Source organism: Pterocles gutturalis, unplaced genomic scaffold (genome assembly GCF_000699245.1).
Source record: "Pterocles gutturalis isolate BGI_N339 unplaced genomic scaffold, ASM69924v1 scaffold9222, whole genome shotgun sequence".
Classification (NCBI taxonomy): Eukaryota; Metazoa; Chordata; class Aves; order Pterocliformes; family Pteroclidae; genus Pterocles; species Pterocles gutturalis.
In genome coordinates, this window is record NW_010110197.1 from 63,519 (window position 1) to 87,385 (window position 23,867).

The window sequence follows — 23,867 nt, forward strand, 5'->3', positions numbered from 1 at the left end:
ATTTACAGAGAGAAGTGTTTCAGGATACTGGGCATTTTTCCATTGAACATCTCTGTGGAAATCTGGAAAAAAGTGTTATTTCAGTTCTCTACAAGAAAATAATGCTCTAACTGTATTTCTCTCTCCCACCATCAATAAACTTTACAAAATACTTCTGTAATTATTAACTAGGAGAAAAAATGGGCTTGTTTTGGAAAGAACAACTTAAGAGTTTGCTTTTAAACAGAGTACTCTTGGAAGTGTGAACTGTGGATGGTATTTGTACTATTGTCTTCTGGTTTACTTTCAGATAGAAGACAGTTTTAACATTTTGGAAAAGATGTGGGAGGAAGACAGCATTAACTGTATCATTGCAATCTGTGGATGCTCTTTGCATTTCTCTATTGCATGCTTCTCTATGTAGTTCACTGTAGCCTGAATGCCTTCTGTATAGGACAGACTGGCAATCACCAAGTCCCTAATGGACTTGAAAGAGCTCTGACTCTTTTCCTGTTTTGAGATATGAATGGTTTTTTGAGAGAAGACAGTAAAAGGCAGGGAAGTTTAAGGTATTAATTTATATTGGTTTTTAATATTCACTATTAGTTACATACCACCACGATGCATTGCCACTCTAGGTTCAACACATCAGTGTTTATGATGAGTATATTATTGCTTCATCTGGTATTTTATGCTCTGTACCACAGGGCAGGGTGGGGGGAAGCACAATCCTACTTTCAGTGAAGTTACTGCAAATCTGACATTCCTGTTTGTGGGAGTTCATGTCCTTAGTAACAAAACTCATTGGGATGATGTTCAGGGTAAATTTTTGTAGTGCTGGCAACAGTTCGTGTAGAGGTTGGCACCAAATTAGTTGAAAACCAGTAGTGGTATAATTAAAAATTGCAACCGACTGCTTTTTGTTTCGTAATAGCACAGTGTGTGCCCAGTTCCAAGGGGAAAAGACTCTTGCAGCAGCTCAAGAATGCAGCCTGTGATCTCCTTCTTCCCAGGGATGCTCCACCCAGCCCCATCACTATAAATGGCAATTGGACTTCAGGGAATTACAGCAGGCAATGAACTAAGCAAAGGCAGGTTCCTCTGCAGCTGACATTTTCACTGCTGGCCATGAAATTAATGAAATTAAGAATGACCTTGAGCTATTCGCTGAACATTGCAAGGGCTGTGGCTTCATCTGGGACACAGTCTGGATTCTGTAAGGATGGGTGGTGTAGTGATGGTGGTGGTAGTAGTCCATCTGAGCTTGGTCAGAGCCACTTGTTTAAGGGGACCACGGGAGGGGCTGCAGCTGAACACTCAGCCTTGGGAAATTTGTTGGCAAATTTGCCTCAAAACCCTGTGTTGTGTCAACCAGCTGCGGAGATGGCTGCTGATAAGTGTGTTCATCATGTTCCTTTTGCCTTGCTAGCAAAGGTCAGACCTCAGAGGAAACTATCTGTTCTCAGCAGACAGGGAAAATGGTATTTAAGGGTGGAATTAATCTCATCTCACTATACATCTGCAATTTAGTCATAGTGTAGACATACACCTCTGAGCTGGCCACCATACATTCCCTCCCTGGATGGGAGGGAGTGGGGCAAAAGGCATTTCTGGAGTTTTATTCTTATCTCTGTAAACCAAATGAAATCAATTGCTTCCCCAAAACTTCCTGTTTCTCACCACTGGTTGGAAGTGGTACTTAGCATGTCTAGTTAGATATAGTTGCCTGTATTTTGAAAGCAATCTCACTGTAGGTCTGGTCTACTCCATAGCTCATCTTTGAGCATTTGTAACATCTGTAATGACTCGGCACTTTTGCCGTTGTTGGCTTTAGTTACTCTGTGAAGTGGAAAGGGTAAAACTTCACAAAGTCAAAGGAATTCCTCAAGAATAAGCTAATTCTTTCCATAACAAATGATGTATGGGTAATAATAATGAAAGTAGTAACAGCAGTATCGTATTCTTTCATTAGTTCCGTGCTATATGGGAAGTCATAGAGCAAAAGCATGTTTAACGTTTATTTAGTGGAGGGTTTGAATGGAGAAGTTTAAGGGAAGTAACCTTCTATGGAATAATAAATTTATACATTTAGCAGATGATTCATGCTTTATTATTCCCTCAGTTTCCCTCTGCAAAGCATTATTGGGTATTTGTATCCATCTTTGCCAACACATCTCTTGTATACAGTGTATGTAATTTATTCAGCCAGGGTCATGTATTTAATTAATTGTGTCAGTCTTGTAAGATACTGAATGCTTCTGTATGACCCAGAGATGTATTAGGAGAATACACTACTAAGTAAAATTTCAATTTGCATTGCCTGGATAACTAGGAACCCAAATACAGAAGTTCAGACAGGGGTGAGACCAGTTGGCATGGTGCTACCCTGGATATCTACCCCCAGCAGAAATGTGCCAGCTCTGTCCTGCTGCAGCCCAGTGACCCCTGGGGAAGGAGTAGCTTGGGGAGCTGCCCACAGTTTTCCTCATGCCAGGAATTCTAGCTGCACGCTTCAAAGGAAGAACCACTCGGGTCCCGAGAAAAGCAGAGTGATGAAAATGGCTTTAAAATCATCAGATGGAAATAAAAAGTGCATTTCAGTTCCTTTTCTCAGGTCTTCACCTTCCAGAAGCACAGAGAGCACACTTGTAGGCTTCTCTCTGCAACAGCTGGAGCTTTACCTGTTCCGTATGTGTTCCTTATGTAAATACATACACTGAGATGCGCCTGTACTTTCATATAACTCCTGGAGATAAAGCTTCATAGCAAATACCAAATACCACAAAGTTAACTTGTAAACACACTGTGAAATATAAGAGTGTTACAAATGCCTTTAAAATCAATGTCTTCTTTTAGAAATGTACCCAGTTTTCAACTCGGCCCCTGGAAAGTCATTCTTGTAGCTGAGGATATTTATTCTGTTCCATTTTTTGAATGGGATGCAGCTGTTGAATTCTTCAGACCTGAGTAAAGGCTTCCGAAGAGCTTTATTTATATCAGCTTTTTTTCTGTCCTCCTCCTTCTGAACAAACAGCCACAACTTCAGCAAATGGAAATTGTCATACTGCAGCTAAGCTTGCGAAGTCCTGCTGCTTCGCCAGGGTGACTTTTCTGAAGAGCTGGACCCTTATGTGAGAACATACATGTAGTTATATTAAAGCACGTGAGTGTAACTTCCACAGGAGGTTGGCGTATGGTAGACCCTCCAGTGCAGCAGCTCCTGTAGGAGATCGCTGGGGATCTGTAGAACAAAGAGCACATCTAAGGCCATCAACTAAAAGTTATCTGCAGCTTGTTAGAAGCACCTTGCAAGGATACTTAAGTGTATAATCCCTCTTATTTCAAAATACAGGCTTATGGCTTGAGTATCCCTTGAATAAACTTTGTGATTATTAATGAGCTGTATCAAATAATCTCCTTTAGGTCATTAAAGGGCATAATGCAGATAAGAACTCTTTAGATCCCATAAACCTCAAAATGATTTTGCTCTCTAGACCTCTGTTACCAGAAGACTTTGACAGTAAGATGAAATGTTGTGATATTTTGATGTTGTTAGATTTCAATAAAAGTTCAAAAGCAATATTCTGTGCTGCTACGTGTCTGTGGGATGGGGAGCTCTTTATATGGCAATAGTGTGAGACACAGCAGCAAACCTAACCTGGCAAGCAATTGTTGATTTTTACACGGATATTGCAGTGAAAGCTCTTTAACTTCCTGTGTCTGCATGTCTTTTTTTAGCAAGAGCTTTATACTGGCTCTTAAAACCCACACTCTTGGTTCTTTCTTTTTTCACTAAGCACTTTCCTCAATCAATAATGAAAAGTAAAATTTGAAGAGGTTTATGTGGCTCTTTCAGCTGACTAATGTGTATTTTAATTACAGTATTAATAATGTCGATAAGAGGACGTGAACAGCTGCTGTGGCCACTTAACACAGAGAGATTAAAATAATTGAATTGGGGATGTCTGCTAGATTGCCATTAAAAATTTTAAATAGGAGCAGAGAGCATTTGGCAGTCACCAACAAAAGCCTATGGGGGGAAGAGGGGAGAAGAAATAGGGGAGGGTAAGAAGAGGACATTGGGAAGCTTTCATGCTGTTCATTCATCTAAAAATAGGTTTTCAGTCTGCCTCTGAGTTTGTTTATGTTTCTGTCCTTTGTTTGGAGACTGTGGATGGAGACATGTCTTTTCAAATGCTTTGGGAGCAAAGCCTGCACTCTCTGAGCTCTAGGCTTCAGGAACAGGACTTGCAGCCTTGCAGACGTGTGTGTCTGTGCGTGCAGGGAGCTGCTGCGAGCTTCTCCCTGGCTATGCTGCTCCCTCCAAGAGCTGGATGAGGTCCTTGCTGCACCCTCTTCTCACCAAGTACTCTTTTAAAATCTAGGGCATCGTTTTCCAAAACATCGTTTCAATGCTTAGTTCAGTGTATGCACTGCTTCCTGCCTGGGAAATCTAAACATGGCCAAAGATGGGACTTTGTGTTGTGATTCAGCCTCTGGTAACATATGGGCAGTGCCTAATGCCTAACGCTGCTTGTTGCACGTGGATTTTAGAACTTCAATAAAGAAAAAACCCACTGTACAGATTTTATAAAAACGAAGCTGTAAAGTGGGGTTTTCAAGATACTACAACTCTGAATATGTCTAACTGCTTTCAGAAGTCTCAGAGAAAAAATAGAGCATCCTCCTGTCCTGTTATTCAGCGATTACAGCAGCACTATCATGTCTAAGCAAACCCAACTTTGTTTCCTCCAGGATTGTGAGCACTTCTGTTTCAACTCTCCATTAGCTTACTGAAGTCTCTGCAATTCCTTCTGAGGTTTTCCTTTTCTAGAAACAGGAACGATGCTGCACATTCTCTCTTAAGCTCTCACTATGGGGGCTTTTGTTAGAGCCCACTATAACTTGTCAGAGTATGTAGGTCCTCTCTTTTGGAGTAATCAGTTTCTGCTAATAGGTGACACTTAAAATCATGAGATAAAAACCCCAAGTTAAGTATATTTAGTTGGTTTTTATTTGCATTCTGCTTTTTAGAGTTTCTGAGGCGCAGGCAGACAGTCTCTGGAGCAGACGGGGTGTTTTGTGGTTACTGGACCAGACAGCTCAGTTATAATTAAAGTGCCTTTTTTTGCATATGCAGCTTGCTACCGCTTCTATATTTTCACAGGTCTTAAGATCACATCAAGTGTAAATCTAATCGCAGTTGTTGTACTTCTCTTATTTATTTTTATTTTTGAATGAACTGTGTCACCAGAGCTTAACGCATATAACCTGGCATGACTGTGGATGCCCAATTTATCTCTGGGCCTCCCCAGTACAGTTTAAAAGGAATCCAGAAAAGGGTAAAGTAGCAAGTATTTTTCAACTACTTTTCATGGAAATACAAAAATTAAATGTGTTTTTATTCAAAATAGCTCTGCCATGTCTCCGGAAGGTTTTTTTTTAATACCCCAGGTTCTTTTTAATAAGCCTAAAGAACTCTTCAGGGTGCAGTGCCATCCCTCGAGGCAAAGGAAGGGGTCTGTCGCAGGAACCCCTGCTCGGGAGGGGAAAGGTAGCCAAGCATGCAAGGCACTTGAATCGCAGCTCCCATGAGGCATACCAGAGTGTTTTGGACTGAAAACATCTTTCTTAGCTGCACACTGTTTTGAACTTTTTGACCAAGCCATCATTTTTTTTTTCCACAGAAAACATATCTTTTCATGAGTATTTTTAAAGACAAAACCCCTGATTTTTCCATTGAAAAAATGAGATTTTAGGTCAATTCTGTTTCTGAAGCTATTTTTGACAGTCCCGTGAGGCTTTTGTGGCTAACATTGGTCACTGGTGTAACAAGGGATCAGCCAGAGGAATTCTCAGCTGCCTGCTAATTCAGTTGTCCTAATCCTGTGTTGCTCTGGAGTGAGAGTCAAGTCCTTGGAATTTTGCATAATTAAGAAACAAAAGTTACATACTGCTTATCTGTGAATGGTGAAGTTACAATATCAGAATTACTTAAACAGTTTCACAGTCAGAGTTCAGGCCAAGCTCAGTTTAAAGTTTTAACATGAATATTTTTGAGTGTTCTGGGAAGAAATGAATCCAAAGTAGACAATAGAAATAGTACAATTTCTTCCACTTTGTTCCTGATAGGGTATATGTTATATAACCTCTCAAAAAATTGTGAACGTTTTGTATTATAACATTCCATCCTGAATAGCATATTTTTAAATATTAAGCTATGCGTTACTGAAAAAAGTAGTTTGAAATGGGGAAAAATAATTCCCCAGATGTACTGGTAGCTAACAGAAATGATACAAAAATAAGATCATCTAGGTGTAGACAGTGTACCCCAAAGGACCCTGATTTTTTTACAGTTAGCTACTGAATAATCTGAAGAACTCTGGTTTAAAGCAGAATTCAGCAAGTATTGCTGGACTTCCTAGTTTCTGAGAAGGAAACCCTTGCTGTTAACGTATATTTTCAATAAATAGTTCCAATATAGTTCCACCTTTTTTTTTAATCCAAGGTAAAGGAACATAACCTTGTCTGGAGGTCATAAATGCAAGGGACAGGCTAGTTGAACTCTTCACAGACACTCCATTCTATCTTTCTGCAGGACACCAAAAAGGGTTGTTGATTTTCAGATGCTTTGCTTGCAGGGCAGCTAATGTGCAGCGCCTGGAAGTGGAAGTTCCTTCGCCGCATGGTTGGAGGGAGTAGGCTCATGAAGGAGCACATCCGCATTTCATATAAATACCAGAATTTTGCTCATTAGAGGAAACTCAATAACAGCACAAGGGATGTATGTGTTAAAGAAACTCATTTTTGAAGAAAGATTGCAAGAACTACATATGCATGGCATAATTACGAGATGACTAGCAGGACACTGATCCCTGGCTCCAGCATTTTGGCAGAGAGAGGTAAATCTAACTTCAGTGCCCTGGATTCGTGTTGGGATGTAAGCACAATCAGTGACAGCACTTCTCTGAGAAGGTTATTCATCTCTCTTTGCGGCTAGGACAGGTTGGTTTTTTCTTTCCCTTTGAAATCTTGTGTGGTATGATGCTTAGTGTGCAAAACGCTGGCTGTCCTTAGCACCGCTCAGCCCTGGGTAGTGGTGTGGAAAGAGACTGGAGATGGAGCTGAGGAGCTGCAGGTTTTGAGGATTTAATGTCTGATCTAAGAGGCACTGAAAATGCTGAAGCCTGTCCATTGATTTCCCTGGATTTTGGATAAGGCTTTGAAATCAGGGACATCCGATGTCTGCGTTTGCTGCTCCCAGGCAGACACTGGTGGCCACGATGTCGAGCCGGGAAGGGCTGTGTGCAGTTCTGAGCTGTGAGCGTGGGCTCTTGTACCCTGGCAGGAGGAAGGCTGTTCAGCCTACCTCAGTTTAGAGATGCACGAAGCATCTGGGTGGATATATGGAAAAAAAAAAGAATTTACATAATCTCCATTGCCGTGAACTCTAGCCCGTGGTTTCTCCTTTTGTGTGAGCAATCTGATGGAACACTGAGTCGTGCCAGCCAAGAAACAAAAGTTGTCACTCTGAATGATGATTTGGTGAAATGCCACATAGGGCAGAGCTGCCATCACAATCATCTGTGATTCACTGTTTGTTTTTCACAGATTTCCTGCACTCTCTGCCCACGCACTATAGATGACAGCATTGTGTATGGGGACTGTGAACATGACAGACATTATTTATGAAGCAGCACCTTTATCAAGGACTTTTTTCCCTAGCAAACTGTGTAAAATGCTTAGTCTCTGTGTTGCTGTTATCAAAAACGTTATAAATATAGCTGCCTTGCCTGCTTGAGTAAAAAGTTTTCAAAAGTATTTTAAAAAGCTGCAAACTAACTGCGTGAGAACGTCGGGCAGAAACTGCAGAGTGCTCCTCACTGTGCTCCCAGGAGCCATGGTAGCCGTGTCCAGCACTTTCGGCTTCTCCTAGTGCGGAGAGTTTGGGCAGTTACAGTTGGTTTTGAGCTTACACAGGCATGATTTTTGAGGATAGACCTGCCCCTTCCTTACCACTCCTTGCACTGTCTTGAAACATCTTCTGTGGACCAAGAAGCAGGGAACTCGGTCAGGACTTGTCTGTGTGACTGGGCTTTTCTCTAGGCTGGGCTCTGGCCTTGCTTCGAAGCAGAGAAATTAAATGATCACTTTTCCCCCCACTAGGATTCATGATGTCTGGCAGCAGAACGTGTCCTGGGAGTCGCAGCTGCTCCAGCTGGGCGCATTCTCGGAGGCTTGGTACACAGCTTTAGGACAGCAACATTACTCTTACCTTATTCTTATTTTACAAAATGGCATAGTCAGATTCAAGTTCTTACTTCAAATCTGGTTTGAATTAATACAAATACTAAAGGGCGCTGAAGAGGCACAAGAGGAGGTGGTTAATGGGTAAGGAAACCAAGTAATCTTGTACGTAGTGGGGTAGAGGTAAGCGTGATGGAGGACATGTGCTGAATGTGGTGTTCATGGTGACATGACATTTAATATTTTTGTGTTTTAGCTATGTTTGAAGAAAACAGAACACCTTTGACTCAGTGGGGGGAAAAAACTGGCACTACCGACCACTTACCAGACTCTGGAGATCCACTGATAAACTGAGTTACTGTTTGTTTTCAGGCCAATTCCGTGACCTTGTCTGTTTTCATAGTTGGACCAAAAGCAATTGAACTATGGAATGAGAAGCAGCATTAACTTTTTGAAACAAAGCTGCATAATTTGGCTGATTTGTGTTCGAGTGGCTTCGTTAGGTGGCATTCTTTGAAGTCTGTGGTGACACGTTTATCCTTTTCTGTGTGCTCTGTGCAAGAAGGGTCTATAACCCAGGCAGTTGTGAGCAAAATAATGCTGAGGGTAGAGGCTTCTTGAAAGCTGATGGCATGACAGCTGCATAGGTTCAGTTTGGCACGTAACAGTTTCTGTAAGGTTTTATGACCATGACTCTGTTATTGTTGCATTTTTAAATTTGGGTTAGCTACGTAGAAGAAAGTAGAGACTAAGAGCTGTTCATCTTCTGGCTCAGTCCTTGAGGAGCTTGTAACTCTAGCAATTGTTTCTGTTTTTCATAACAGTGGGAACTTTATGGGCTATTTTTCCCTTTCCCTGTCCAAAGTAAATGTGCTGCTTAAAAACAAAGAAAGAAGTCATGGACTGTCTGGCAGGCACACAGTTTTTGAACTTGGAGTGCCTCAGGTTGGAGGGGCAGTTTCCAAAGTGTACCTTTCTCCTGAAAATTGATGTTGCAGCGCAGTGTTTTTATTTGTGTGGATCAGTTTTACATTTTTTGCTTTGGAATGCCATATTTTTAACGAGCCTCCATGTTAATAGGCAATGATGAGCATCAAGGTGCTGCTTAGTGGTCTTTCCACATATGTACACTGATCCATCAATCTGACCTACAGCTATATATTCATTCAGAGCAGTTCGTATAGTTCCAGTGTAGCTGAGGTGGTTTCTTAAAAAATATTTAAACTCTTGTTTGGTGTTTAACTTAATGACAAATCAGCAGTCTCATGTGTGCAAACAGGACTTTTTTTATAAGAAATGCTGAAGTAGTGCTTCTCAATAAGCTGGACTGCTGTCCTTTGTTGTACATTGCAAAAAGAGAGCATGCCCTGTTTCAATCCATAGAAAACAGAGGAAAGGTGTTTACATAGATGAAAAGTAATGACAAAGCTAATGAGTGCAAAGCTACCTCTTTGTAATCACATTTTTTCCCTAATTATTAGACTTTGTGTTTTCTGTATTTTCTGAACTTTTTCATAGGGAATTGTCTTTGCAAGGTCTGTAGGAGACTGACATAGTCATCAAACAGCTGCTGATGTGGGTGGAATTTGATACGCCAGATCTTAAATGAAACCAAACAAAGCAAGAAAAAGTCTCAGTAAACCAGAGTAGATTGGCAGAGTACTGCAACTCACTCAGTGGTACAGACTTCTCCTAGGCTGCCTGACACCAGCGTGTAGGACAGGGTAGCACTTACATGCATGAACATAGTGTGAAAGTGATAAAATGAAAGTGTGGAGTGCTTATGTAGCAAATGAAGTGAAAACTCCTAATCCCTAAAAGCTAATTGCTTATTTTTGGTGTGTTTGAAATGTACCTATCCCTGCCTTCTAGAGGCATCCGTACCCTTTGTTGCTAACACCTGCAACACTGCTGTCTGGTGATGCAAACTCGTGACCCAAACAAAACTTCCTTAAATAAGAAAACAGCTCCTACAACAGCATTATTTCAGTTCAGGTTGTGAAAGAGAATGTGCATGAGGGAGCACGCATGGTCACAGTACAGAGTGAGGGGCTAGTTGCTGTTGGATGTGTCCAAGTCAGCTCTGAGAGGGGAAGTGGTGGAGTCACCATCCCTGAAGGTGTTCAAGAAACGTGTAGATGTGGTGCTTAGGGACATGGTTTAGTGAGTTAGGTGGTGTTGGGTTGACGGTTGGACTTGATCATCCTTGAGGTCTTTTCCAGCCTTTATGATTCTATGAGAGTAGCCATTCATGTAATGAGTTTGCAGGTTGTTCTGGAGGGGGCTGACAATCTCCGCCAAGGTTCAGTATCGTAGTGGGGGATAGACGTTAGAGTAGTCAGTAGTCTCCTGACTAGGGCATTTGCCTGGGATGGGGTAAAGCCCAGTTCAAGCTCTTGCTGTAAGCCAGGTAGTACTTACCTCTTCCCTAGTCCTGTGTCTTAGCTGAGTAACCAAGAGCTCTTGCTCTGCTTCCAAATGTAAATATTTGGAGATGTCTTGCATTTTGTTCCTATCTGTTAAATCATACCCTCCCCAGCTCCCCCCTGTGAAAAAGAAGAAAAAAAACCTGGAATTGTGTTACAGCCAGACCTGGTGTATAGGTAGTCAGAATGGCTGTTTTCCACATGTGCAACAAATCTCTTTTTCTGTAGACCAAAAACTGTCATTTTATAGAAAATACTGTTTCGAGCTGCTTGAAACAATAAGAATAGGGGTTTGTACTGAATTAAAGGCTTTACTATTAATCAAATCACAGTTCTTGGAGTGACTATGAGGTTCTGGCTGTATGCTCAAGTCAGATAATGTAATCTACATATATCTTACCAAAGTACTCAAATATATATTTTTAGCCTTGTATACAATACTCAGGCTGATACGATTTTTTGCATGCTTGGAAATGACAGTGTGTGCTCTCTTGCCTGCATTCTCTCTTTTAAATAGTAGATCATTTACTTCTCTCTAAAATGTTGCAATTTTTTTATTTTATACTGAACATAATAGATGCTAGTCCTAGCTGTTCAGAGCATTTGCTGCAGTCACATTAATATTTGTTACGGGGTGCAGAAGTAGGTAACTTTTGTGCTGTGCTAGCAGAGATGCTCATTGTTTCACTAGGACATTAAATACTACTTCAGGACCAGTGAAGCTACAAACAGGACATGTGATTATATTTGTTTAATACAAATTGTTTAAATACATTTTGCGTATGGTTTTGGCCTTTTGTTTTCATATGCTTAACATTGATCTTGTTAGGCTTACAAGAAAGAGCACAATTTCATATTCAAAATCTCATTGGAAATCTTTACATTTAGTAAGAGCATAACAGCATGGCATGAGTGGAAGTTCTGCTGTGCATTGATACCTGCAGCATGTCTTCTGGCTTTGTAATCTGCAGTATCTAGCAGAGGTTGGTCTTGGGACGGAGCCTACCTTTTCTGTGACTTGAAGGACAGGAGAACACGGAGAGGACATGAGAGGACCTGCCATTCTTTGGTGCATCGTGGGCCATGATTCCTTGTTCAGCTTTATGAGCTGTTGAACATGGAGGGCTCTTGGGAGCATGTTTGTGTTGGTTGCAGGAGCTGAAACAGGGTCTATTTAAGGCAGCTTTGCCACTACAATAAAACTTGTGCAGCTATTCTATTTGGTTTTGGGTCAGCTGCCATTAGCTTGCAAAGTTCATGTTATTTCTGCTGAAGAAGGAAACTGTTTTAACACCTGAGAAAAACATAGCACCAACCTCTCAAAATATACAATATACGAACTGATAAAAGGGATAAGAATTCTCCTCCTAATCAACCTAGGCTATCCCAGATTTCCTGTGTTGAGATTGATGAAACCACTGGCTTTTGTAGTGTAGCCCATTCCTGTGGTCTCAGATGGTTTAATTACTGCAGTTCAGCTTGTCGTGATTGTGACAGCTGTGCGTGTGCTCTCAACCCACAGCAAAGTTCAGAGTATTGTGATATGGCTTAATCCTCTCTTACTAATAAAAAATATGCAAAAATCTATTTATGTGAAGACCAACAAAATTTCAACTGTAATTTTACAGTTCTTCTGGCTCTAATTGTGTGATGCTTCTGGATAAATTCCTCCAAAAATATTGATATCTTGCTGCACCTTGAATCCTGTGTTCAGTTTTGGGCCCCTCCCCACAAGAAGGACATTGAGGTGCTGGAGCAGGTCCAGAGAAGGGCAATGAAGCTGGTGAAGGGTCTGGAGCACAGGTCTTATGAGGAGCGGCTGAGGGAGCTGGGGTTGTTTAGTCTAGAGAAGAGGAGGCTGAGAGGAGACCTTATCACTCTCTACAACTACCTGAAAGGAGGGTGTAGTGAGGTGGGTGCTGGCTTCTTCTCTAAAGTAACAAGTGATAGGACAAGAGGAAACAGCCTCAAGTTGTGTCAGGGGAGGTTTAGGCTGGATATTAGAAAAAATTTCTTCACTGAAAGAGTGATCAGGCATTGGAACACGCTGCCCAGGGAAGTGGTGGAGTCACCATTCCTGGAGGTGTTCAAGAAACGTGTAGATGTGGTGCTTAGGGACATGGTTTGGTGAGTTAGGTGGTGTGGGTTGACTGTTGGACTTGTTGATGATCCTTGAGGTCTTTTCCAACCTTAATGATTCTATGATTCTATAATTCTAAGTAAGAAATTCAGAAAATCTGAACATGTATTTTGATGCATTTTGATGGAGCTTCCTAACTTCTGGTGGTTGGTTTTCAGGATGTAGAAAAAGTTCAGTACAGAGTGGGTATGTTAGGAATTAATATTTGGCTAGGCAATACCTTTGTACACCATTCATATTTATTAATGTCAGAAAAGGAATGAAAGACATCTCCATTACACATCATTTTTTTTAAGAGAATGCTTTTTAAATATTCTAAACATGAAATCGGATCCTGAGGCATTTGGAAAACTTGGAGAGGTTCATCATAGAAGAACAGGAAATATTTTCCTCTTTATTTTAGCAATTCTAATCCTGCTGTGAAAGCATGATCATTCTTCCGCTCCCTGTTTACCCTTAGACCAAAGTTAGAAGGGCTTTTGTTTTTTTTTCCCCCAGATAAATGGAAATCACTGTTGTAATATTCTGAAATGTGTATCTCTACCTGCACACAGGTTCATGCTGTCTTGCTAGATGAAGTATTTCTGCTGTGGGTGTGAATTCTGCCTCCCCTGGGGGGAATACCAGCTTTTTAGTGTCCCTCAGGGCTTGTCTTGCAGTACCGATCCCAAGTATGTGGATTTCCAGCCTTGGGAATGAGAGAGGATACTAGCTAGGAGTGAGGAAGTGTCTGTCTTTGGCAACACCATGTCTATATTAATTGCCATTAAATAGTTTTGATATCTAAACTGCTGTTTTGTAAAGTGTGATCTTTTTGCCAAAACTAATAGTTTTTTTTGTTACATACATTATTTAATACACAGAAGTACAACATGGCACACAATAAGGCAATTTTAGTGCAAGGCTCCGAATTGTAACTCAGGATCATCTGGACTGTACTTAGTCTCTTCCTAGCAGAGATATTATATTAATAATTTTGCCACTGACGTCAAGGGGAACAGGATGTCACCCTAGATAACGACGTTAATGAAGTCAGTCTTTTTAAATGAAGATTAATTGTTGGGGCCCTGTGTTTTGTGCATCTGTGTTCAGATATCTTCCTCTGAATGCTTCCATGTCACGCGGCACGTCTTGTGCTTCTTTGTATTTAGATGCCTTTTCATTAACCTGAAAGACTTCTTTTGTGACACTGGCGGTCCTTTGGGAACAGCTGTGTGATGCCTGATGTGTTTGGAGATGCCAGAGCATCCCAGGTTGCAGTAGTCTGCAATGCCAGCTGGCAGCCAGTGTGCTGCCTGCCACGCGAGCTGCCCCAGCTGTGGAGGAGCATCTGGAAATAGGACGGCAGAAAGATTTGGGCCATAGTACCCTCATATGATCCGGTTGTTTGCTAACTCTTCCTTAATCTTCAGGTAGTTAGCTAGGATGGCATTAGTAAAGGACTAGACATTTGGTCCTTAGCTGCATGTAATGCTAAAATGGATACTTAAGGTAGTTAATTTCCTCCTTCTCCTTAATTCTCATCCTGTCAGGAACAATATTGTGTACACTGATTTAATATGATAATAGCTGTACTGGAGTGACTGGCTTTCACTTCACAACTGCTTTTGGTTCATACTAACAGCAACACCAGCGAAGTGAGGAAGAGTGGGATTACCTGTACCAACAGTCACATTGTGAGAGTTTATGCCTGAGGAGTCTGGAAATAATTTTAGAGAGAGTTGAAATAAATGACCAAGATGAGAGAAAGGTTTATGAAGTGGCAATGATATGCAGTTTCATTAAGCTTAAAGAAGTAATTAAGCTAACAGAATTAAGACATTGTAATGCTGTATTTGCCATGTTATTTGCTATATAATCTTTTTGTGTGCAAGAATACTGAATTCTTTTACAGTAAAGACCCATCTAAATAAAAGCATATAGCTAAGTGTTGCTAGGGTAGGAGGAAAACAAGTAGACATAATTGGTTTTGATCTTAGTGGTTTCAAATGGATTTGAGCAAAAGACTAATGAAAAGTAGACAGCTAATCCGATAATGGCATTTACCTAAATGAGAACAGACTGAAGTCATTAATGATCACAATAATGCGGTAAGATAAAAATGGCTTTCTCCATCTTGCATTAAAATGTGTTACTGAAAACCACCCTGTGAGTGGGTTCTTATTTTCCACCCTGTGCACGATCCATGTTACTCATTAAAACAACACAGAGATCAACAGAGGTTCATCATTGCCCATAGATTTGCATCTACGTTCAAGATTCCTTGCAGTAGTTGTCAACCGGTTTCTGTATTGTACAAGTGACGGGAGAACGAGACTTCACTAAAACACATCTGAAAGACTGTGTGTTGGAGGCTCAGGAGAAAGAGGTCAGGTACACAAGAGTAGCCTACACATGCTCAAGCGTAATTTAAGCGCATGGTGTTACTTAAGTCAGGATGTACCACTTAGTGTTTATTTTGGAGCCCCTGAACATCCAACTCACTAAAAAAAAAAAAAAAAACTGTAAAGAATATTAGTAAAACTGCAGTCTGCATCTTATTAAAAATGCACTTATGACTTTGGACAAGAAATACAGGAAAAGTGGACAGATTCTTCAAAGGCACAAGATGCAGTTAATCAGTCATCTCCTTTGCTGACTCATCTGCTCTGGTGTCTAAGTTACTTACCCAATAAATGAACTGCTTGGTTGAGTGGAGGAAAGAGGTAAGATGTTAGATGTTAGTGGGAGAGCCAGAGAGAAAAGGCAGCTGAAGCTGGAAACTTGTGAGGGGGAAAGAAGTGACTGGTTGGTAGAAGAAACCAGAGAAGGCTTTCAGTCTGGTTTAAAGTTTCATAAAAGTAATTTGTGAAAACACTTTTGCAGTTAGCAGTTTGTGTCCTAACAGGTGGATACTTTGTCTTGGAGCAGTATTTCTGTTTGCACTCTTCTTTGTTTGTTTTTGTGGTGGGTTTTTTGGTTTGTCTGGGTTCTCTTGGGTTTTTTTGGTTGTGGGGTTTTTGGGTTTGTTTTTTTTTTTTTTTGTTTTGGTTTGGTTTTTTGTCCTGGTGATGAAGGAGCCATTTGCAGGTCATGTTCTGACCTACAATCCTGCAATTATAAGTAACAGAAAAAAAGCCATGTGTTAACGTCTGAACACCTATGCAGGGCATGAACTTCTGAAACCAAGTCACTCTGACTTGGTGCTTAAAGATCTTCTGCTCCTCTTAAGCTTCTGCAAGAAGCTATGTTAGGCTGATGAAATGTGCCTCACGTGGAGAGAGAAACATAAAATATTCTCCATGCTTGTCCTGCCCTTTCCCTCCTCTGGTTGCCCCACACAGGGGAGAATAGCTTCTGGCAGATGTGACTGATGTAATTGCACCAGCACCTGTTCTCCAAGGGAGCTTGACTTTTCTGGACCTCTCCCAAGCCTGGCTGATTTTGCAGTAATTTACAGGGTGTTCATAAAATCAAACACTGCTTTAGAAGGAAGATGAGGTTTTTAATGTACCTTGTGACACGCAAAGCATAGGAATCTGTGAATAGGATAAATTATCAAATACTGTGTTTTGGCTCATATAAGACACGGATACTTATTTGCCAAAGAAAACAGACTTTTTCAAGGAAACATTTCTTGAGCCTCTCACTTCCTCAGCAGATAAGGAGATTCCACTGGCCCTAACACACAATCTTCTAAAAATATTTTAGTTAATTAGTCATGTGTTCTATTAGCGTAGTAAAAACCTATGTTAATGTGACCTAGCAGAGATTTTATCCCATCGAGTGTAAAAGAGAAATGTTTTATTTAGTGCACAGCAACTGGGCAGAGTGATTCCAACATTCTTTATTGCTGCTCAGTGACCTGTCCTGGCATTGGAAGGTGCAGAGCTTGCATCCCACTGTTTTTAGCCAGACAGGGCCAACCCAGTGGGCACCAGGGACATACTGGGAGCATGCAGACCACCAGAATAAAAAACCTGGTTGGAAGGAACAGCCCTGAGTATCGTTTTGGGAGCTTTCTTCTTTCGCTTGGTATTAAACCCTTGACCTCTTCTAAACAAAATTAAGTGGGGTGCTCCCATATTACAGTGAAATTAGCCTGGGTAGGGGTTCTGAACCAGTGCTGAGTTGGCTGCTTTGCTCATGTAAAGCAGCATGGCTCTGTGCGAAGAGGCTTATTGGGGTCTCCAAAGCAGAATATTAATGCAGGTCTGTACTAGAGCTAGCAAGCCCTGTCTCTCCGGGTTCAACTGGTTTGGCTGGGCTGCCAGTTGAGCTGCAGCATTGCAGTGGTACAGCTCACTGCTTGCAGTTACCGAGCTAACTCAGAGATAAGGCAGAGAATGTGGAGTTACCTCCAGAGTTAATTTGCCCTTGGCAATTTTTATCTGAAAAAGAGCAATAATTCATGTGTCCATGCAAAATTCAGTTAAGGAATATTTATTTTACTTGTGGTAATTCCAAAAAAACCCACACACTCCTTTGTTTTTGTGCCGTACAGGAAAGAGGACATATCCTAAAAAGTTTACGGTCTTCAGTATTCTGTTACCGTAACATTTTCTAATGGGTATCCTTTTTGCATCCCATTCATGTTTCAAAATTAAATATCTCTGTTTGAAAATTTTTATGGTAGACAAATTGGTGATATTTTTGTTTGTGAAAATGCTCATCTCAGAGAAGTAGATAAGATAAAATCCCCCCCAACTCTACCATAAAGACTTGTATTTTTCTCTCTGTACCATTTTGACTGTAGAACGTTTTGTACATTATATGTTCATGAGGATTGAATTGCATACTTCTGTACTTGTAAAGTTTCTTTTGCATTATCAGGGTTGGAAAGGATTTAGTTTCTTAGTATACATTGTCTGGTTGTGGATTCTGTTCTAGATCACTTTTATCTATAAATGACAACGGCTTTTTAAAAAATGTAAATGTTTACTTGCAGTTTTGCAAATAAGGTTTATGTGACTCTTGCTGCTTTGGTTTTGCTTGAGTTAGGCTAGTCAGCTCGGCTTGTGTCACCATGCAAACCTTAGGTGGAGATCACTAAATCTAGCTAACCTAGTAAGGCACTAGAAGAGCGAGAAGAGATGAAGGGGCAAGAAATGAAGGAACGAATTCCAGTAGTCAAATATTGAGCTAGCACAGAAGTTTGCGTATGTGTATATATGTGTTGTGTATTTAAATATCATAAAGATATCGAGCACTGAGGTAACAGCTTTATCTATTATGGTTGACTAATGACTTACAAAAAATACAGTGAAAAAAGCTTGTGTGATGAACTCAAACATACTTCTTCTATCATAAGAAGCGGTGTTTAATGTGTACTTCCTTTGATCTGTGTTGCTAGATGGTACTCCATATTTGTGAATTATTTTTGTCTCATATATGTGAATACACAGAGCCATAGGTATGCATATATAGGTATGTGTATGTGTGTATACAGGTTGTGTGTGCACATATATATACCCATACACATATATAGGCAGAATATATGGAAATGTGCACAAACATGTTTGCATACAACAGGATACATAGCTGATAAGTCAAATTTTACAGATTTTCATCATCAGGAGCTTTATCTGATGTCTTCTAAAGTCAGTGGACATCCTTTGACTGCAGATGCATGTGTAGAACAGATGAATTACAAGTGAATGGTGAAAAAACAAGCACACACTGAAGGTACAGATGTTGAAATTTAAACTGAAAATGGGCACTTAAAATGAGAGTGAAGTTCATTAATTGTAAGTCTGCCATGTAGTGATGAAGGGTAGGTTGTGGATTTGTCTTTACAGCTCAGCTGATGTAGATCAAAGTTTTTCCATTATCTACAGCTGCATCAGGTTATACCTGCTGACAAGTTTGATGTTTATTTTTTAACATGGTTAGGATGAAAAACATTCTTCTTTCTTTCCCTGTAGTGCTAAAATGTGCTCTTTGGTGATGCTTTGATGAATTCTGAAATTCTTGCTTGAAGTTAATTGTCAGCCTTTAAGCTTGTCTGTGTGCTTGCACTTGTCTTTGACTGATGATTACTTCTCTCACGCAAGCTAAATACTAGCTGAGAGAATAGCTTTTTGTCTATGTTATCACAGGTGGGAGATAGACCAGCTAAAGCTTTTGATTTGTTTTGCAAGCATAATTGGTACCTTACAGAGATGTAGCATATGTCATGTTGTTTTCCTGTATAAATTTTAACACATATGTTGTTATTATGGCTTTTCAAAAATATGAAACAGCTTGTCCTTTAGTCAATGGTGGTCTAAACACAATATTGTCATAAGGAGATGCGATGTGTCAGGAAAGAGAAGGGGCTCTGCCTGTGTACACTCTGAACAGCCTGGTGGAGTGGGATTAGCAAGATGGAGGTAAAATGCACGTTGTCCACCTGAGCTGTGGAGGTCTGTGTATCTGACTGACTCTGCAGGGAAAGGAATGAAGTGACAACCAAGTACTGTACAAAGAAAGCAAACTGGGAAGAGCAGACAAGGGCTTTTTTTCTTGCTTTTGGTTGCTGGAATCCTAGTGTTTTTGCAACAATACTTGGTTAAATGGTTTCAGATAGAATTGACTTTTTGTTTTGCATGCCTGTGCTCCTTTTAAGGACTGCAGCTGTTAGGAAAACAAGGATATTCGAAAGGTTAGAGATGTCCAAGAAAATGGCCTTTTAGAAAAGAGGACCTGTGCTGTTTTTCCTAGCAGTAAAAGAGGTGGTTCTGTTTATTAAACCGTGCATACCATATGATGCTTCATATTTTTCCATTTGATTTCCTGTAGGGTGATTTCACTTGGAACAGCATGTCAGGGCGCAGTGTTCGGCTGAAGTCAGTTCCCGTTCAAAGCCTCTCGGAGCTGGAGCGTGCTCGGCTGCAGGAAGTGGCTTTTTATCAGTTGCAGCAGGACTGCGATCTGGGCTGTCAGATTACTATCCCCAAAGGTAAGGGCTTGATAAGCCGTCTCTGTTTAGATTGCTAAGCTGCTGACTTTGTATCACAGCAGTAAAAGGGAGAAAACACTAGATTGTTTATTCCACAGACATTATCTTCTATTTTATTTTTGCTTAAACAGTTACTACACAAAAATGACTAGTAAAGTTGTTTGTCTACTAGCTGTCCAGTTCAGGCCACCTGGGGTGGGATCATTTGATCAAGGACAGATGTCTACAGGGTAGATAATCTAAATCAGACTTATTCATGCTAGGATTTCTGATAATCAGTTGAGAGAAAAAGGCTTTTCTTACACTTCCTGACATGCAAAAGTACACATCTATGGAGGTCAGATAGATCATGCCATAGAAGTGGCTTTTTCACTCCGTATTGTATTGGCTCTGGAGGAAGCCAAGTATCACTAGTTCAGACGAACAGGGAAGACATCTGCATCAAATAAGATGAATCCTACGCAAGTTTTCGTGAAGACAGTGGTGCTTATTTCTTAGAAAACAAGTAAATTTTCTGCATAAAACATTGAACTCCTAAGGAACGGGAGATCAGCTGAAAAGGAGAAGCTCAGCTGTCAGAATCCTGATGCAGGATACATGCATGTAGTAGACCTGTAGTTAGGTTACTGTGGAAGAGATCTAAACCTCTCTAAAACTAATGTGAAAGTTTCTATTGTTTCCTGTAGGCTGGAGATCAAGCCTAGCAAAGACAGCTGTTGTGCAATCATCTGCGAATCTCTTTCCTGTTATTTCTTTCCAGTTGTTGTATACATATTTAATGAATAACAAGGGGTCGCTGAATTCTCACCTTTGGCTATGAGCAGAGGTACTGTGTGGTAGCACATACACAGTGAAGCCACAGGACCAGTTTTCTAATGAATCAAAGTTAAGCAGAAAAAAGTTGTCCAGTCTATGAATATAATGGTGTGGAAAAGAACAAATGTGAAAGACATCAGCTTGTGTTTTCATCAGCTTTTCAGAATCTGCAGAAAACTCCTGCCAAAAAAAAACAAAGTCCAACTTATCAATTACACCAAGGCATCAGTTTGTAGTGGGATGGATATGATCAACTTGTACAAGCCCCATGACAGCTCCTCTGGTCCCTCAAAAAATGGTCCATCAATATGAAAACAATTTTATGGGACATTCATGGGAGGAACTGGATCACCAAGGGCACTGCAATATTTTCTGACAGTCTGAACTGCCCTGGCAGTTCCAGTGTGACATTAATATACATATACGGAGGTAATACCATCCAAGACAAGAGTGTACATATTCATAGAATCATAGAGTAGTTTGGGTTGGAAGAGATCTTTAAAGGTCATCTAGTTCAACCCCCCCTGCGATGAGCAGGGACATCTTCAACTAGATAAGGTTGCTCAGGGCTCTGTCCAATCTGACCTTGAAAGTTTCCAAGGATGGGGCATCTACAGCCTCTCTGGGCAACTTGTTCCAGTGTTTCAACACCACCATTGTTGTAGAATTCTTCCATATATCTAGTCTAAACCTGTCCTCTTTTAGTTTAGAGCCATTACTCCTTTCCCTATCTCAAGAGGCCCTACTAAACACTTTGTCCTTGTCTTTCTTGTAAGCCCCCTTTAAGTATTGAAAGGACATAATAAGGTTGACTCAGAGCCTTCTCTTCTCCAGGCTGAACAACCCCAACTCTCTCTGTCTGTCCTCATAAGAGGGGTGTTCTATTCCTCTGATCATCTGTGTGGCCCTCCTCTGGACCCACTTGAAAAAGTCCATGTTTTTCCTGTGCTGAGGACCCCAGAGATGGACACAGTGCTCCAGGTGGGGTCTCACAAGAGCAGAGTAGAGGGGGAGAATCACCTCCCTCAACCTGCTGATCGTGCTTCTTTTGATGCAGCCCAGGATGCCGTTGGCTTTATGGGCTGCGAGTGTACATTGCTGGGTCATGTCCATCTTTTCATCCACCAGTACTCGCAAATCCTTCTTCTCAGGGCTGCTTTTAATACCTTCATCCTGCAGCCAGTATTGATACTGGGGGTTGCCCCAACCTGGGTGCAGGACCTTGCCCTTGGCCTTGTTGAACCTCCTGAGGTTCACACACTCCCACTTCTCAAGCTTGTCCAGGTCCCTCTGGATGGCATCCCTTCCCTCAGGTGTGTCAGCCGCACTCCTTAGCTTGGTGTCATTTGAAACTTGCTGAAGGTGCACTCAGCCCACTGCTTTTGTCATTGATGAAGATACTAAACAGTACTGGTCCCAGTGCAGACCCCTGAGGGACACCACTTGTCACTGATCTCCATCTGGACATTGAACCATATTCAGTAACTGAGCTTTGGAGATTGAGTACTCTTTCTGTATTCTCCTTGCTGTTTTCTGCTCCCATGAAATGCCAACCATCTGGAAAAGCCAGGGTCTCTTCCCTGTCAACCCACCCTTCCTCTGCAAGATCCTTTGTAGTTGCAGGCAACTGCACAGTGCTGCCAGGGCTTGCAGACTGTTGAATCTTTCAGGTTCAGATCACACATAAGAACAGTTTTTATTTTCACAGCACATACATGCATGGGTAAATATATAATGTGTAATTAATTTTAGATATATTGAGTCTGAAAAGTGTAATTTTAAGCATCAAAACTAAAAAAGAAAAATATAAATTCTGGTGAAGCAACTTAAAATAAAAGGCACTTCACCAAGGCAGGAACACAGGCTCCTGTTTCATCTCTGCTGCTGGGCCCATCATTTCATTTATCTGTTGTTTCAGTTTGAATGAGAAATAAATTAGCTATTCAGTTGTGCTATTCAGGTTAGATGTACCAGTGACATTACAGGTAAGAGACAAATTATTTCATATTTGCATACTTGCTCTGAATGACCAGATCATGATTTTTTTCTGTGTGCGGAAGTATGCAAGATGAAAGAATATCTGGTACAATTGAGTTTTTAAATGTTCCATCTGTTGAAGGAAGTGAAGGTAATAGGTAGAATTAAGGTATATGTAGTACTTAACTGGCCATCCTAAGTCTGGCACCAATTCTGGCCTATTGCAGTAGGTATAAATAATAATCACTGAGTTGCTCTGTCATGCTACATCTGTGCTGGCACTTTGTTAGGAGAATAACAATCTCCTATATTATTAAATTGCTACAAGGTTGCTTTAGGCGCTTTGCAGAGAGACTCTGAAGTCTCCCTCAAGTTCCCATCACTCTCGAATGGTGTGGAATGAAACCATATAGTAAGAGGGTATAGGTACCCATGCAGATGATTTGCTAACATCACAGGACTGTGTAAATGGAGAATTTCAAGTTTTAGCGATGTGAAAGTGGCTTGGGCACTGTGGGTACGCAGGAATACAAATAAAATAAAACTCCATCACAGCCATTTGTGTCTCAGGTTAAAAACAGACTGAAGGCTCTTAAACATTTTCTGTTTTTTTGGTTTGGTTGTTTTTTTTTTTTTTCCTTAAAAAAAAAGAAAAAAGTGACATGTAGCGCTAGTACTGTTTGAGAGAGCTGGAGAAGCTCTCTAGGTCTGGAGAGACTGGGGCACAGGAAGATGTGCTCTACAGCTTTCTTCTAGTTCAGAGAATGCCATGTGAAAATATTCAGCAGCAGAGGTTAATGGGATAATCTCTGTATTAGAAAATATAGAAAGCTGTTATTAAAGTTGGGATTCTTTGTGGTTCTTTGACTGTTTTTCAAAACTTGTGAGTGAATGACATTAGAACCTGCTTGTGCCTGCTGGGCATTTGCTTCCTGCAGGTAGTTGAGTAATCACATTTACTGGCATAGGTATTGTAAAAAGTAAAAATTCATTGTTCTTGGCTAACAAGTGTTTGTGCCAAACATGCTTGCTGGAAGTTAAGTCAGAGTACAGAATCATCTGCCTTGTTTTTACAATCACATTCATGCTGTTATTGATTGCTTCTTCGTAGTGTTTCAGTTCTCCGATGCTCAGAAGCCCCCTTTGTCACAGCAAGTGCAGTTAGTTAGCACTTCTAGGGGACATCTGCCTATTCCCAAATTTGTAGAGCAATGTGTAGAATTCCTCTCCTCTGCTGTATTGCAGCCATCACTGTTAATGAAGTGCATTGCTAACATCTCTTAGTTAAATGTCCCATGGTCACAGAGAAGGGACCACCTCCCACAGGAATTTATTTAACCAGCCTGTCATTTAAAATGTGCTA

At 40.8% G+C, this 23,867-nt stretch overlaps 1 protein-coding gene across 1 annotated transcript in view; it reads left to right on the forward strand.

The window, feature by feature from the left end:
* Positions 1-23,867, forward strand: part of ARHGAP6 (Rho GTPase activating protein 6) — a gene marked incomplete at its 3' end in the record, with an annotated part of 106,910 nt that overhangs the window by 37,777 nt on the left and 45,266 nt on the right. The window contains exon 2 of the mRNA XM_010073246.1: positions 19,552-19,711. Coding sequence (XP_010071548.1) covers positions 19,552-19,711 — 160 coding nt within the window. The remainder of the gene's footprint in view (positions 1-19,551; positions 19,712-23,867) is intronic.